General features: G+C 44.3%; 1 protein-coding gene across 3 annotated transcripts in view; it reads left to right on the forward strand.

Annotated features, from left to right (window-relative positions):
• Positions 1–860: 860 nt before the first annotated feature.
• PIK3CG (phosphatidylinositol-4,5-bisphosphate 3-kinase catalytic subunit gamma) overlaps positions 861–16868 on the forward strand; it is a 32547-nt gene continuing 16539 nt past the window's right edge. The window contains exons 1-9 of one of the 3 annotated variants that reach the window (XM_059397029.1): positions 861–978; positions 1068–1173; positions 3108–5114; positions 8190–8255; positions 8361–8586; positions 10190–10293; positions 13297–13443; positions 14942–15032; positions 15833–15963. In XM_059397029.1, coding sequence (XP_059253012.1) covers positions 3120–5114; positions 8190–8255; positions 8361–8586; positions 10190–10293; positions 13297–13443; positions 14942–15032; positions 15833–15963 — 2760 coding nt within the window. In that variant the 5' untranslated portion in view covers positions 861–978; positions 1068–1173; positions 3108–3119. Of the gene's footprint in view, positions 979–1009; positions 1174–3107; positions 5115–8189; positions 8256–8360; positions 8587–10189; positions 10294–13296; positions 13444–14941; positions 15033–15832; positions 15964–16868 lie in introns of those variants that run through there. The other 2 variants (XM_059397028.1, XM_059397027.1) reach the window with 2 other exon arrangements.

A 16868-nucleotide genomic window follows, 5' to 3' on the forward strand; every position in this document is an offset into this window, starting at 1 on the left:
AGGATCTGAGTGGGTTTAGGGGTTCCAGAAAGAACTGAGGTCACCTGGAAAATATAGAACTCTCTAAAAATTATTTAGGATGGTTTTTCTATGGATTCTCCACTCCCATGGGACTCAGAAGCTATCTCTTTGTGACTGTCTATCTGATAGTGTGTCAGTGCTCAGCTCCCCAATCTTCCCATGACAACCATTTTTTCTGTAGACAATATCGGTCACAGTAAGTCTCCCCCAACAGCACACATGGATACAAGCACACACACATACACACGCTAGTGATATTTGGACCCTGAATGCTCTGAAAATATAGAGAAATGTCTTAGCAAGGTAAAGAAGCAAGCTCTCAGAGCTTATCTTTGAAAATGTTCATTCAGCTTGGTAACTCGGACCCCTAGATCACTAGGTTTCTCCCTACCCTCCACCCCTCAGTTACAGCTGATGAGCAAGGGTTCATTTGAATTCCGGGGGGTGGGGGGAATAATTCAATGAGCTTTGCAGGGCTAATGGGCTTACCTGGGCTCTTAAAAAGCTTCCTACCAGACTGTTTCTCTAATATTGCAGCTGTTAGGCCTTTCCTTCTCAGGACTATCTAGAAAGAACTATTTCTGTCTCGCATATTTATGCCTTATGAATGTATATTTTAATTTGTTTCAGTCTCTGCCCTTCTAAAGCATTCATTCAAAGGGGAGAATATACATACCGTAAACCGTAAACATCGTTCACTCTCGTGCTTCCCTCTGTGCTATAACAGGAAATGCATTTCTGACACTTTTAAAATGAGCAATCACACGTATAATCAACTTGGTTAAAACTTCCTTCCTGGTAACTGCAACACTTCCTCTGCATCTGGATATGAAGGGAGACCCAGAAAAGCGGAAGAGCTTAGAGGCACACGGGGTCGATTCGAATTCGTTTTGTTTGCAAAAACTAAACAAATGATCCTTCAGCATCTCCGCCTCGCTCTTGGGGCGGCTTTATCAGGTATTACTTCCTTCTATTTTTTGCCCTTTGTCGGGTCTGACTCAGAATAGTGACACTTCCGCCTCAGCTCGAATATTTTTATCTGGAAGGGTTGTCGGTTCTCGAGATGATTCCACCGCTGAATGGCTCCGGTTCACTGTCTAGTCCAGCCTAGACGTGTGGATATTCACAAGGTTCTGGCCAAAGCGTCTGCAGGTGCATCTGTCCTGTTTTGTTTTGTTTTTGTTTGGGAGGAAGCGGGGAGGGCGCGGGGGCTTGTGCCCACCGGGCTTCTCAGTCTTACAAGTGCATGCTCACTGCTTGCTGCGTGTAAGGGTGTTTCTGACGCCTTCCCTTAATAGGAGAAAGCCTGTGGCCTCGGCCATGAAGGAGAGCAGTGAGTACTTAGCCAGCCTGTTTTCTTCTGCGTCCGGTATCTCGTGAGATGGTTCGGTATCACTGAGGCAGAAGCGATTGCTGTGCATGTGTCTGTTGCCTCAATGTGGACCGATTTTATTTCAACTCGTGTCAGTATAAATGTACCTTATGGTTCTCTTCTTCCACCGTTAATCTAGGACATAGGCACAGACCAAAGAGTGAATTAAAAGCTGGGAGAGGGAATCCTCTGGGACAGTTAATTTCATGTCTTTACTAAATATAACTTCATCATATTTAAAGAGAGGGAATACTGACTTTAAAAGTAAGTTCAGGTCAAGATTTGAATAGAAGTTTGAATCTAATGAAACTTGTCTTGCTTATCTTTTAATCAAACTCCTTTCGGTATATATCAAATGGTCTGCTCTTTCTTAAGGAAATAAGTACTTATGAATCTCACTAACATTAGTCATTTAAGAGAGTAAATGATATTTCCTGAAACATTAACTTTTGTTTCGATATTTGATTCTTATTTAGAATATATCTTACAATGTGGTGATACTAAATGTTAAAATCAAAACACCTCGTTTGTATTTCAATTTTAATATTTTTACTATTTATTGGAAGTGTTTCCTATTGCATTCTGTCACATTTGTACTCAAATGTTTTGTGAAGAGGAGGTACTTATTAAAGATTTGAGGAAAGAGTGAAATAATGAAAATGAATTTGTGAATTCTCATCACAGAGATGAAAAAATGAAGGCCAAAAAAAAAAAAAAAGTTAAATAATTGACTGGGGTCCACCTAGCAGGTCACTAGAATCCAGAAATCCTTGCTTCCAGCCTGTGGTTTCTCCACTGTTGGAGGCAGAGCAGATGGAATGAATTGGTGCAAAGTGAAAAACATCTGAACGCTCCTACTACAAGAGTACTGCCTTGGGTGACTCCCCTAAGATCCTCCCTTAATGTAGCAATGACAGTGGCAACGTGTACCCATTTCGTAATTCAAAAACTTAAATACTTGCAAATGTTCTTACTCTGGAATATCACCCAATCTGATGGTTTTGAATATTATCAATGCAATTACTACCTTTTCTAACTAGAAAGGAAAAAAAAAAAAAAAAGACAGACAGGAAGTTGGCTAGGAAGTAAGATACCTGATCCAGACAGTTTGAAAAATCGAGAATGTGCAGCGTGGCTGGGTGAGGTGTCTGGGTCCCAAGGAGAAGTGTAAGACTGAACAAAGACGAAACAAGTCAAAGGCCCATTTTCAAAGTGGGAGGGGGAGTCAACATCTCACACTGCACCTTGTAAATTAGAACTCGGCCCTTTAACTGTGTGATTTTAGTCCTCTATCCATTTCAATATGCTTAAGAACAGCTATTACCCTGGAGCCGTTATAACACGTGAGGGACCGTGCGAGATGAGTGCTTTACGTCTCTTTTTAAATTTTCAGATGTAAGTACAAGATAAATGAACCCCCATATGCCTATCGCCCATGCTGAACAAGGATATCACCTAATTTAATCACTTCTTTCACCCTCTGAGGGATTCCTAATCCCAGCTGACAGGTGATAAACAGGCGCAGAGATCCCTGAACTTGCTCGAGGCCCCCAGATGCCAGGATTCCCACGCCCGGATTCCAAACACCAGCCCTGCCCCCACGACCTTTCATCCCTTCATGCGCGCGTCATTACCATTCTTCTCCCTTCTTCTGCCACCTCGTGGGACAAAAGTGCCTTTCCCGTGACAAAGCCTCCTGTGTCCCCGCTCCCAGGTCGCGTAGGGCATGGAGCTGGAGAACTATGAACAACCCGTGGTTCTGAGAGAGGACAACCGCCGCCGGCGCCGGAGGATGAAGCCGCGCAGCTCCGCGGCCAGCCTGTCCTCCATGGAGCTCATCCCCATCGAGTTCGTGCTGCCCACCAGCCAGCGCAACAGCAAGACCCCCGAGACGGCGCTGCTGCACGTGGCCGGCCATGGGAACGTGGAGCAGATGAAGGCCCAGGTGTGGCTGCGCGCGCTGGAGACGAGCGTGGCGGCGGACTTCTACCACCGGCTCGGCCCGGACCACTTCCTCCTGCTCTACCAGAAGAAGGGTCAGTGGTACGAGATCTACGACAAGCACCAGGTGGTGCAGACGCTGGACTGCCTGCGCTACTGGCAGGTGCTGCACCGGAGCCCGGGCCAGATCCACGTGGTGCAGCGGCGCGCGCCCTCCGAGGAGACGCTGGCCTTCCAGCGGCAGCTCACCGCCCTCATTGGCTACGACGTCACTGACGTCAGCAACGTGCATGACAACGAGCTTGAGTTCACGCGCCGCCGCCTGGTCACCCCGCGCATGGTCGAGGTGGCGGGCCGCGACCCCAAGCTCTACGCCATGCACCCGTGGGTGACCTCCAAGCCCCTCCCGGAGTACCTGCTGAAGAAGATCACCAACAACTGCATCTTCATCGTCATTCACCGCAGCACTACCAGCCAGACCATCAAGGTCTCGGCCGACGACACCCCAGGCACCATCCTCCAGAGCTTCTTCGCCAAGATGGCCAAGAAGAAGTCTCTGATGGATATCCCCGAGAGCCAAAACGAACAGGACTTTGTGCTGCGCGTGTGCGGCCGCGATGAGTACCTGGTGGGTGAAACGCCCATCAGAAACTTCCAGTGGGTGAGACATTGCCTCAAGAATGGAGAAGAGATTCACCTGGTGCTGGACTCGCCTCCAGACCCAGCCCTGGACGAGGTGAGGAAAGAAGAGTGGCCCCTGGTGGACGACTGCACGGGAGTCACTGGCTACCACGAGCAGCTGACCATCCACGGGAAGGACCACGAGAGTGTGTTCACCGTGTCCCTGTGGGACTGCGACCGGAAGTTCAGGGTCAAAATCAGAGGCATTGATATCCCTGTCCTGCCCCGGAACGCTGACCTCACGGTTTTTGTGGAGGCCAACATCCAGCACGGGCAGCAGGTGCTTTGCCAAAGGAGAACCAGCCCCAAACCCTTCACGGAGGAGGTGCTCTGGAATGTGTGGCTCGAGTTCAGCATCAAAATCAAAGACTTGCCCAGAGGGGCTCTACTGAACCTCCAGATCTACTGCAGCAAAACTCCAGCCCTGTCGGGCAAGGTGGCCGCAGAGAGCCCCAGCTCCGAGTCCAAAGGCAAAGCGCAGCTTCTCTATTACGTGAACCTGCTGCTGATAGACCACCGGTTCCTGCTGCGCCACGGGGAGTACGTGCTCCACATGTGGCAGATCTCCGGGAAGGGAGAAGACCATGGGAGCTTCAATGCCGACAAGCTCACGTCGGCGACCAACCCAGACAAGGAGAACTCCATGTCCATCTCCATTCTTCTGGACAATTACTGCCACCCCATCGCCTTGCCTAAGCATCGGCCCACACCTGACCCTGAAGGGGACCGGGTTCGGGCGGAAATGCCCAACCAGCTTCGCAAGCAACTGGAGGCAATCATCGCCACGGATCCACTGAACCCTCTCACTGCAGAGGATAAAGAACTGCTCTGGCATTTTAGATACGAAAGTCTTAAGCATCCAAAGGCCTATCCTAAGCTGTTTAGCTCCGTAAAATGGGGACAACAAGAGATTGTAGCCAAAACATACCAACTGTTAGCCAGACGGGAGGTCTGGGACCAAAGTGCTTTGGATGTTGGGTTAACAATGCAGCTCCTGGACTGCAACTTTTCGGACGAAAACGTAAGAGCCATCGCAGTTCAGAAACTGGAGAGCTTGGAGGACGATGACGTCTTGCATTACCTGCTACAGCTGGTCCAGGTAGGGCTGCTGCTGTGCTCCCCAGAGCACTGTCCTTCGAGAGTGTATTTGCATGTACACAGTCTCCCCATGCAGTGGTCATCAAATGCCTTTTGTCCATGGTGTCACAGTCAGTCACAGTAGATCTGATGAAGCCACATCAAAAAGCGGCAAACTGTCCCATTTACTTGTGTACTCTCTTGGAGGGGCCGCCAATAAGCATTTTGAAGACCTGAGCAATTTTGCTTTTTAGGAAAACTGGCCCTACAGGAGTCCTTTGTTCTCATTTACTGTATGAGTGACAGATCTGACTTATTGAATGCTCCCTTTTGCCCAGACTGGGAGGCTCCAAGTGATTTGCATGCTTTTCCTGTATTCTCACATTGAACTCTCCCAACAACTATGATAGAGGTCAGATTAACATTTGCATTGTATGTGTGAGGGCACAGAGGCACGAAGAGTCTAAGGAATGTACTCCAGGTCACATAGTTGGGAAAGAATCAAACCAGAAATCCAACTCCAGGCCCTGCTCTTTGCATGGCCTCCAATACCCTGCAACAATCCCATGGCAGGAGAGTGTGTCCTAGAGAGAAAAGATCAGCCTCTCTGATCGCACCCATCACCGTCCATAGAATAACATCTCCTATCTGGGTGGCACCTTGAAAGCCCCCCTCTTTAGACAGGTCTGGTCCAGGATTTCCACTCCAGTTCTCGCACCTTTCCCTGTAGTCCAGAGAAGCTAAGCGATTTGATTACGGTTTACCTAGGAAGTTGAAAAAAAGGAGGCATGGTTCCAGGCACCACAGCAGTTCCCAGATGGTATTGTGCTGCTTAACAAGGAAGAGGAAGTAAAGGAATTAGAAGAGATTTGTTTATTTAGAGTGCAGAGATGTCCCTACATTAATTCAGTAACATGTACTGAGTGTTTCCCGCATTTTGGATGGTAGATACAGACCCATGATCACAACCGGGTCTGTCTCTGCCTCCCCATAACTTGTGGTGCTGTGGAGAAGATTGACAGCAAATGCATACACATACAAACAGATATTTAATAACAAATTGTGCACATGCTTTGGGGGAAGCCTGCAGAATAGTATAAGAAAATCGGCAGGGGTCCTGGAGATACTTAATGTAGCTAGAGGAAACCAGGGACAGTTCTAAATACGTGATGTTTTGACCCAAGATCTTTAAGATTAGCCAGGCCAAGTGTCAGACACTAAACTGTCAAATCATTAACAACCATTAGAAGAAGACCCCTGAGTTTTCTGAGGAGCATTTTGGATATTCTCAACTTTAACTCTGAATCTTCACCTTATGATTAGGCAGATCCTTGAAATATGATATTCAACCTTTGCTTTCATCTATTAAATGTACCTAATCTTTCTCTCAGCCGACTAGTTCAGATCCTGACATAACACAAGTGAAAATTAATGAAATTTAATTCACTGATGAATTATCTTTTATTGTCATTTTCACAAGCAAATTGTGCAGAATTGAAAAATGAATGACATTCTTCTTGGAACTGTTTTAAATGAAAGAGGTCAGTAAGTAACACTACCATTGAATCTGTGGTCGTAAATGTGAAAAAGAGTCGTCATTTGTAAAACTATTTGAGACATTTTCCGATATGAGGGAATGACTCATTCCTGATGAAAATGGTCTCCTGGTTCAGACCAGCATCATGTTTACAGAAGTGAAACACGAATAAGGTCAAAAAGACTCACGTTCAAGCCAGAAACATACAACTGATTCTGAAGTCGGTACCATGGCTAAATAACCACATTCTCAGAATTCAGACCCTCATGGCAGCTACAGACAGATTACTGGCCCACACTTGAGAGGCGCCATTGACAGCATGGAGATAAGAGAGAGGTTATCGTGTCAGAATTGATCATTTCCAACCTGGAAAACCAGAGTAAGAACTGGATGTTGTACCTAGAAACCCACAGGCCTGCAAACATAAAGCGGAATGGGAATTTCTTTGGTTCCTTGGGAGAAAAAAGATAGACCATTTCTATTTGTAAAGGAAATACTAAGAGTATTGCTAATTTCATTGTAAGCCTCTCTTTATGCATACATGCGATATCCACCCTCTTTTTGCACCCATCTTATTTGCTAGTCTTGCAGCTGTTAAAAAGATGAGCTACTGTAAGTACAGAGAATGATATTGCAAATATGTATACACCCACCATTCTTAATTATTTTTTCCACTTTACTGGTGCTTTTCCTTCCGTCATAGAGCAGTCTGCCCCCTGAGTCCATATCTCTGTGATAGCCAAGGGATAGGAAAATGACTAAACCGGAAGGAGCATCTAAAATCAGAGACTTTTCTGCCTTCAGCTCAGGTCATGATCCCAGGGTCCTGGGATCGAGTCCCACATCAGGCTCTCTACTCAGCAGGGAGCCTGCTTCCTCCTCTCTCTGCCTGCCTCTCTGCCTACTTGTGATCTCTGTCTGTCAAATAAATAAATAAAAATAAAATAAAATAAAATCAGAGACTTTTCAGACAAAAAGCTCTGTCTACACTGCTCCATGGCAGAGGGGTAGTGATCACTCTGTGTGGACGGTCCAGGCCTGCTACTTACTTGCAGTAAGGCCCATGAGGCAGCTCAGGGAGATGCCAAACACAAATCTTGAGCAAAAGGGAACCGACAGGATTTTTAGGATTTCCACATCTAATCTTTTTCTCCTTATATGTACTGTTATCTCCACTGTCCATTTCCTTTCCAACAACCTCTTTTACGTATCACTTTTGCCGATTTGTTGTAGCCATCCCCATGTGTCCCCTCTGTCCTTCCAGTAAATCAGGGGAGCCCTTACCAGAAGCTAAAGCCTGACAGCTTCACCTTTGAGGTTATCAAAAGCACGTAACAATGAGTCGAGAGTTCTGGCTTCTGATCCCAGGCCCTAAGCAAGTGGTTCGCTCTGGCCCAAAGTGTCCTTGAAAAGAAAGGGCTGACTGCAATGGCTGGTAAGAGTCTTCTCACCCTAGCCCGGAAAGACCCAGGAAGACAGACGATTTTCCCTGCAACCCCTTTTTCCTGATTAACCCACACAGAGTGCAATCGGACAAGTGCCCATGTGTTCTTCCTTCAGGCTGTGAAATTTGAACCTTATCATGACAGCGCCCTGGCCCGATTTCTGCTGAAGCGAGGCTTAAGAGTAAGTCCTTCCACTTTGATCATAGTGGGGCATTTCCAAAGTGGAGAGAATTGGCTGCGGGAGCCTGAGTCACAATAATTTCATCCTTCTCGTTCCCACCCTCAGAACAAAAGAATCGGTCATTTCTTGTTTTGGTTCTTGAGAAGTGAGATAGCCCAGTCCCGGCACTATCAGCAGAGGTTCGCCGTGATCCTGGAAGCCTACCTGAGGGGCTGCGGCACGGCCATGCTCCACGACTTCACCCAACAAGTTCACGTGATCGAGACGCTGCAGAAGGTCACCATTGATATTAAGTCACTCTCTGCTGAGAAGTATGATGTCAGTTCCCAAGGTACAGTGGCTGTGTTTTCATGGTTCCCTTTCCAAAGGCCTTCATCTCCAAGTGCCCTCATCCTTGTGATTCTTCTCCTTGAGGAAGGCAAGTCGCACCTTCTGAAAGGGAGCCAAAGACAGGTTTTTTTAATCCCCTTTCTCCTTGGAGTAAGCAAATTTAAAGCTCTCTTTTTACAAGATCATATTTTTTTGAACTATACACATATACATGCTAATGATGAATTTTTGAAAATAGACATTAAACTCCATGAAAAATTAAAAAAGCATTATGCCAATGTAAGATGTATTAAGAACAATTGTTTACACCCATCCAAAGATTAGTTACTTGCAAATACTTACCTATTTCCTCCCTTTCAATATGTGCATAATTTTCAAATTTTCAGTCATTTAAAGAAATTATTAAGAAACTAATTTAAAATGTGTGTGTGTGTATATATATATATATTTTATGTCAGTGGATTTATACATCTCCTCTCTGAAGTCATTTCCAAAATGATCTTCTTATCCCTAAGAAATCCTGCCCCTGCCTCTAGGAAAATTAATCACTCTTTCTCTGTATATAGCTTTGGGTTGATACTGTATTAAATTAGAGTCATTAACATGTCTTTCTGGTCTGGTAAATTTCATGACCCTTGAAACAAGAGGCTATGTCTTACTCATTTGTGTATACCTAGACCCAGCACTATGGCCCCAGGTGGACACACTCTAACATACTCAGCCAGTATTTTAAACTTAATATTCCAAATTTCCACTTTTTCCCTTTGATTCTTTTCCAATACACCAGTAGTACTCTCCCCTAAAACATAATAATGGTAATAATCATCTTTTTGCATTGCAAATAAGAAAGGGAAACACTTGTTCTGGCCTCCAGTATGGTATCCAGGAAGTCATTTTAACCTACATATTTTGACTTAGACTTTAGAATTCTGAAGAACTCTTGAATTTTGAGGCTATCACGTTGTCTCCACATAACCTAGCTTCCTCTTTTGAAAAGAATCTACAGAACCCTAACCGAATGGCATTTCAAACAGTCTTCAAATGTCTGTTCCCCAAACCACATGGCAGTTGAGAGTTTCACATTGGAACGAAAACTACAGTATTCATTCCTTAGCATTACCCTCAAGGTATCCTCCCTTACCTGACTGGCTTGGGATCCCACAGAGGCACTCCCACGCTTCTATCCTCTGCTGTATCACGCGTCACGGTCACATTGCTCACAATAAGCCTGATTTAGGGGTGCCTGGGTGGCTCAGTGGGTTAAGCCTCTGCCTTCGGCTCAGGTCATGATCCTGGCATCCTGGGATCAAGGCCCCCAGGGAGCCTGCTTCCCCTCCTCTCTCTCTGCTTGCCTCTCTGCCTACTTGTGATCTCTGTCTGCCAAATAAATAAATACAATCTTTTAAATAATAATAATCCTGATTTAACCCGCCACCTCTTATGGTTAGTTCCTCAAAGACAGAAACCCAATGCCCTGGGTTCCAGCTCCACACCAGACCAAATGGATAGAATGTTATGAAGAGATGTGGCCTCAGGAAATGTTCTAGATAAAACCGGTGACTCCCTGAACTTACGTAACTTTTGTGTGCTTTTGGCAATTACAGTTATTTCACAACTTAAGCAAAAGCTTGAAAACCTGCAGAATGCGAATCTCCCCAAAAGCTTTAGAGTGCCGTATGATCCTGGACTGAAGGCGGGAGCCTTAGTGGTAGGTATCACCTTGATGTCCCCAAGTGTCTTTGTGTCTTGAAGCTGTCTGTGCACGCTTTACAGGGCCCAGTGGGTCAGAGCTAACATGTATGTAGAGACAGAGAAGCTGGAAAGTCCCCAACAGGGTTCTTGTCAAGGTGTTCTCTACGTACTAGCTGCTCGAAACCTCCACACCAGGCGTTTCCCAACCACTTGGTTTTAAATCAGCTCTCTTAAGGAATCATTCACGTACAATAAAACTCACTCATCCAAAGTGTACGTTGCAATGAGTTTTGACAAATCATATAACCACCACCACGATCAGGATAGAGAACATTTCCAAAGAGATGTCGTAGGAAGGGTCCTTTCATGTGCCTTTTGCAATTAGACCTTCCCTCCTGCCATCCCCCATCCTAGACAGCAAATCTGCCCCTGCCACATCGTTTTACTTTTCCTAGAACTTCATGAGGTGCAATCATACACTGTGTGGTGTTTGTTTCTGGATACTTTTCCTTCGCATAGTGCTTTTGAGATCCATCCACGTCACTGTGTGTGTCAACATTCTCTTCCTGTTTTTATGACTGAGTGGTATTCCCCTGTCCAGATATACTGTGACTTGTTTTCCATTCACCTCTTGAGGATGTATTTAACAGCAAGGCAGTGGAGTCATGGTACATGTGTGTTTCATTTTATAAGACACTGCCACACTGGTTTTCCAAAGTGGCTGTACCATTTTATTTTCCCACCAGCATTGTGAGATCCAATTGTCTCTCATCCTTGCCAACACTTACTATCACCAATTTTTAATTTTAGCCATTGCAATGGTGAACTGGTAACACCCTGTTGCTTTTATTTGCATTTCTCTAATGATGTGGAGTATCTTCTTGTGTGCTTATTTTTTTCCCCAAGTTTTTTTTGTTTGTTTGTCTTTTATTAACATATATTAACATATATTAACATATATTAACATATATTAACATATAATGTATTATTAGGGGTACAGGTCTGTGAATCACCAGGTTTACACACTTCACAGCACTCACCATAGCACATACCCTCCCCAATGTCCATATGCTTATTTATTTTTTTGAGAAGTTTCTGTTCCCACCTTTTTTTTTTTTAAATGTGGGTTGCCTTCTTATTTTTGAGTTATTTATATATTCTGGCTACAAATCCTTTTTTCTTTATCAGGTATATATTTTATGAATAATAGTCCATGGCTTGCCTTTTCATTTTCTTAGTAGTGTATTTCAAAGAGAAGAGGGTTTAGTTTCAATTAAGCCTAACTTGTCACTTTTTTATAGTTTTTGTGTGTATGTGTCCTATGAAACATCTGTTTTATCCAGTAATTCTCAACCAGGGGTGACACCCCCCAACAAAAACACATACATGTGGTAATGTCTGGAGCTATTTTTTATGGTCACAACTGGAACAATGCTGCTGGCATCTAGTGGGCAGAGATCAGGGATGCTGTTTACTATCCTACAGTGCACAGAACAGCCTCCCAACAATGAATGATCTAGCCCAAAATGGCAGCAAGGCCAAGCTGAGAAATACTGCCTAATTCAACATGACAAATCCTTTTTTCCTAGAAGTTTCATGGTTTTCACTCTTATATGTAAGTCTTTGACCCATTTTGAGTTAATTTTTGTGTAGAGTTGGAAGTAAAGATCAGGTGTGGGTTTTTTTAGAATCAAATATCTGACTTTTCTGGCCCCATCCATGGAAAACACTAACCTATTCCTGTTGAAATACCTTGGCACTTTTGTCAGATATCAACTGATCATATTTCAGAGGGCCTATGTCTAGATTTTCCAATCCACTTCGTTGATCTATCTTGGGGAGCCTGGGTGGCTCAATGTGTTGAGCTTCCGACTCTTGATTTGGGCTTAGGTCATGATCTCAGGGTCAGGAGATTAAGACCTCCATCACGCTCTGCACTCATTGAGGAGTTTGGCATTCTGTCTCTCCCTCTCCCTCTGTCCCTCCTCCCACTTGCTCTAAGATAAATAAATAAATAAATAGATATCCTTCTATCAATACCACGTGCTCTGGGTTACATTCAGATGATAAACCACTCCATATCTGCCTAAGAATCTTACAACAGTGTATTTCCATTACCTTCCTCCCATCCTTTGCACTATTCTGTCATGCCTTTAACTCCCACATATGTTATAAACCCAATAATAATAATAGCTCTTGTTATTATTGCTTTAAATAGTTAAGAATAGATTGAGCAGATTTAAGAGATTAAACATTTTTTATATTTACCCACACACTTAACCACATTTGGGACTCTTTATTTCTTTGTATCAGCTCCTGTGTCCCTCTGGTATTGTTTTCTTTCAGCCTTAAATACTTCTTATAAGGCAGGTCTTCTGGCTAGAAATTCTTTCAGCTTATGTTTGTCTAGGAAACCTTTTTATCCCACCTTCATTTTTTCGGAAGATGTTTCCCCTAAATATCAAATTCTAGGGTGATTTTTTTCCCTCCCTTTCAGCAGCATTTTCTTCTGGCTTGCATATTTTCTGACAGTAATTCTCCTATCATTCTTATCTTTGACTTCTGTACATGTCTTTTTTCCCTAAGATGCTTTTAAGATTTTCTGTTTTAGCACCGTGAGTTTCCAGCAATTTGATGATGATGGGCCTTGGTATGGTTTTCTTTACATTTCATCTACTAGTATTTGTTGGGCTTGGATAAATGGCACATGGGACTACCAGGGCCCTTGGAGGTGGGTATACAGATGGCATCTGCCACTGTTTCTTGGGTACCTCCACAAACTCTGAGGGTTCCTTGGAACACAGTTTGAGAACTCTTGCTTTCAGGTACTATGACTTGCTCTTAGAGAGCATTTCCAGATTTGGTTGGAATCCTTTCTGTGTTTTCACCCAAATCGTTAAGCATCATTTTCCAGCTAGGATGCCGTACTGGTTGTTTGTAGTGGCGCCTTGCAAGAGGATTTGTATCTCCACAACATGTATTCATTATGTGTTGGAAACACATGACCCTTTTCTTACAGATTGAAAAATGTAAAGTGATGGCCTCCAAGAAGAAGCCGCTGTGGCTTGAGTTTAAATGTGCCGACCCCACAGCCCTATCCAGCGAAACGATTGGAATTATCTTTAAACATGGTGATGACCTGCGTCAAGACATGCTGATTTTACAGGTACGCCACCGCTAAGGAAATTTTTGCACAGTTACCTGAAAAAAGAATCCCGTGTTAGAGCTAAAAAATGCCCCCACGACTTCCATTCCCACTCTCCTATTCCATCCACACACGGTGAGCCAGCATTCCGTAACAGTTTCCACAGCGGGGAGCATGGCTGCAGACTGTTCGATGCGCGATCAGGGAACAGCCCTGTTCCATCCATCCGTGAGAAGATGCACAGCCAGCCTCCGCATGGGGCCAGATGGGTCTCCCTCCCCGTGCCCTTCTTGTGCACACCATATTCCTAACGCGATAACATAAAATACAGACCTCTTCGGCCCCCCTGGCATCCCCTTTATGTATATTTATAGACACAGATGTGCACCCACAGGTGCTCTCCTTAGAGACCCATAGACTCTGATACACATCCACATCTGCAAACCCAAGTGAAGGATTTGACAGGAAAGAGAGAAGAAGAACAGGCAGGTGATGTCAGAACTCATGCAGTTAAACAGCAGGAGTGAATGGATTACTAGAGCAGGAGGCAGATGGTAATCGATGTTGGCCATCTTCCATATTGTCTAACGTTTCTGGATCAACTTTAGGTTTGCAAACCGGTAAAGTAATATTCTCCATATTCTAGCTCACCATTGTAGAAGTAACATAAGTTCTAATCTTTAGTGGGTTTTTTTAAAAATAGGCAGACCTCATTGAGCTAAATGTGGCCTGCTTAAAAACTGGTCGTGTTTCGTTCTCTCCGTTTCTGCTCGGACTTATTTCTGATATGGAAGCGATAATACCTTTTGCTCTCTTTTTGAGAATCCTAGGTGTATTGTCTCAGAAGTATTCAAAAGAAAGAAAGGAAAAGAAATCCTTCAAACCTCTTGGAGGTTTGTTGCATTTCCCATAAATCTGCAGACTCCTTTGAATTATTCGAAGACAAGAACTCGCATCACTGTGCCATTCCTCTCAATTTGCGGGGAGGTTTGCACTTGCCTTTTCTGTTTTGTTTTGATGCTGAGGCATGCTGCTTACAAGAGCTCAGGAAGCCTTAGTCTCTCCACCTGCAAAATGGAAATGAGAATCATACCCCCGTGAGAGGGTAAATGCAAATGAAAGACCTAGAACAGCACTCAGTCAATTTGCCGGCATTTTCAGCGCTGCTCCTGTTGTCTTGGGTTAGCCCAAGCGTGCCTTATGGATAAAAACTCGTAAGAACAGCAGAGCAGACCATAACCCCAGAATAGCTAAAACGTCATTACCATGTCTCCCCACTCAAAATCCATTCACCCTCTTCCCCAGAGGACATCTCAGGGACTGAACTTAAGAGGCCCCCAAGGAAGGGGAATCTCAAAGCACCCCTTATAAATAAAGTATGGCTGTTATTTATAGAGTGTACGTTAACATACATATTTCATGTTACCAGATAAGATTGTGGGGCTTTTTAAGGGAGAAGAAAAAGACATTAAGCAAATATAGATTTCTAATGGAGACTTTTTTTGTGTTCACTGTCCAGATTCTACGAATCATGGAATCCATTTGGGAGACTGAATCTTTGGATCTGTGCCTCCTGCCATATGGTTGCATTTCAACTGGGGACAAAATAGGTATGTGGTCACCTCGGGAGATGAATGTACTGCTCAGCTTGCTTCACGGGATCCTAAGCCCTTTGGTGTAGGCATTTAATACCTGAAAAATTACACACATAATACATATATAAAGGAAGGCAGTGTTCCAAGGCTGGTGCATGTGACTCGAGTTAATGTGGATCTGTTGGAAATACACAAGTGTGGGATTCCAGTCCTGTGACTATACATGGCAATGATTTTAGTAAGAACTTATTCCCTCCTCTCTACTTCTCCATGTCTAAACTGTAACTCGTTTCACTGCACATTAAACGTCTCTCTCACAAATAACATTTAAAAATAGATGGAAAGATCTGTCACTTACTTTAGTATCTTAGAATTCACATTATTGAAGTGATTATGTAGTCATCTCTTCGGTGCTTTTATAGACATTTAACATTTTTTTTTGAGCCACACATATTTTTATTCAAGCTTCTGATCTGAGAACTGTATAAAACCACTTCCATTTGACCCTGGGATTAAAAAAAGGAAAAGGCACCATTTGCCAAACTCCTATGCTCAGCACATAAGTGCTTTTTACTTATGACTTTTCAAAACCAGCTTTCCTCTTTTTTCATTCAGGGACACCAAAAGCAGGTCCTACACAACTTCCTCCCTCCTCCTCCTTTACTTCCTGTCCTTCCTAAGAAAACCAAAAGCACAAACCTGGAAAATAGCCCCCTGGTTGAAAAGCCTGCTGCCCCCAACCCCCATCAACAAAGACAGAACCATTCACCCCGGGGTCAGGTCCCAGTTTACATCAGATTCTGTGCCTCCTGTAGGAATGATCGAGATCGTGAAAGATGCCACAACAATTGCCAAAATTCAGCAAAGCACAGTGGGCAACACAGGTGCATTCAAAGATGAGGTCCTGAATCACTGGCTCAAAGAAAAATGCCCCATTGAAGAAAAGGTGAGCTCCTGCTTTTTGCAGCGCCAAAGGCTCCTTGCAAGCTGGTCATTTATGTAGCAATAATGGGTTCACATTTTCAAAGCATCTACCAGTGTCACACCTGATGTTGGGCAAAATCCTGTCCTCATGAGGCCAAGAGGGTTTTAAGCACCTTCCCGTGGGACACAGCAGATTGGTGTCAAACGCTCCATTCAGAATGCTGAGAGCATTTGTTTCTCCTTTGATTATCAGGCACACTTTGCATCAAATTTGGTTCTATGAAATGATGTGTTGGCACTTTTTAGGACAGTCCATTGTTGTTGTTCAGCAGAAACATGTAGTCACTGTGTTATCAACCCCTTCCTCCCTGAGAAACGCCACCTATCCTATCAGCGAACTTGTAATTTACACACCCGCCCCCGCCCTCCCATCTAAACGGTGAATTATGGATGTGGCAAATGTCAGTTCCAGCATATTTCTGAAGGACATATGCTGCGTCCTTCACAAGCTGCGTGCTGGGGCTGCTTGGCTGTCGCTTCAAGTTCTGCTGCGCCAGATTAGCCCTTCTCATTTGCATGGTTAGCAGCCTTTTGGGGAGGAAATATAACTAGCAGCACTTATTAGGCGGCTATACACGTGGATTTGTGAACCCGTGCCTACTGGGAGTGGTCACAAGCAAAACATATGTTCACGGATGAAGGAGGAACCATTATGGGTTCTGTGGAGTTGCTGGCAAGCGGTGCGGAAATGAACCCTTCGATCAACTGTTGCTCCCTGACTCTTCTTTCCTCTCCCCGCTCTCGTGAGTCACCGAATCTTCACCTAAATTGTAAGGAGAGCAGTGACCAAGTTGGCAGTTCGTAGAACGTTAATGAAATCAGGGGCAACCCATTTGCTCTCTGAAAACAGTTCCCAGAACTGTCCTT

This window comes from Mustela nigripes, chromosome 4 (assembly GCF_022355385.1).
Source record: "Mustela nigripes isolate SB6536 chromosome 4, MUSNIG.SB6536, whole genome shotgun sequence".
In the NCBI taxonomy this organism is placed as follows: domain Eukaryota; kingdom Metazoa; phylum Chordata; class Mammalia; order Carnivora; family Mustelidae; genus Mustela; species Mustela nigripes.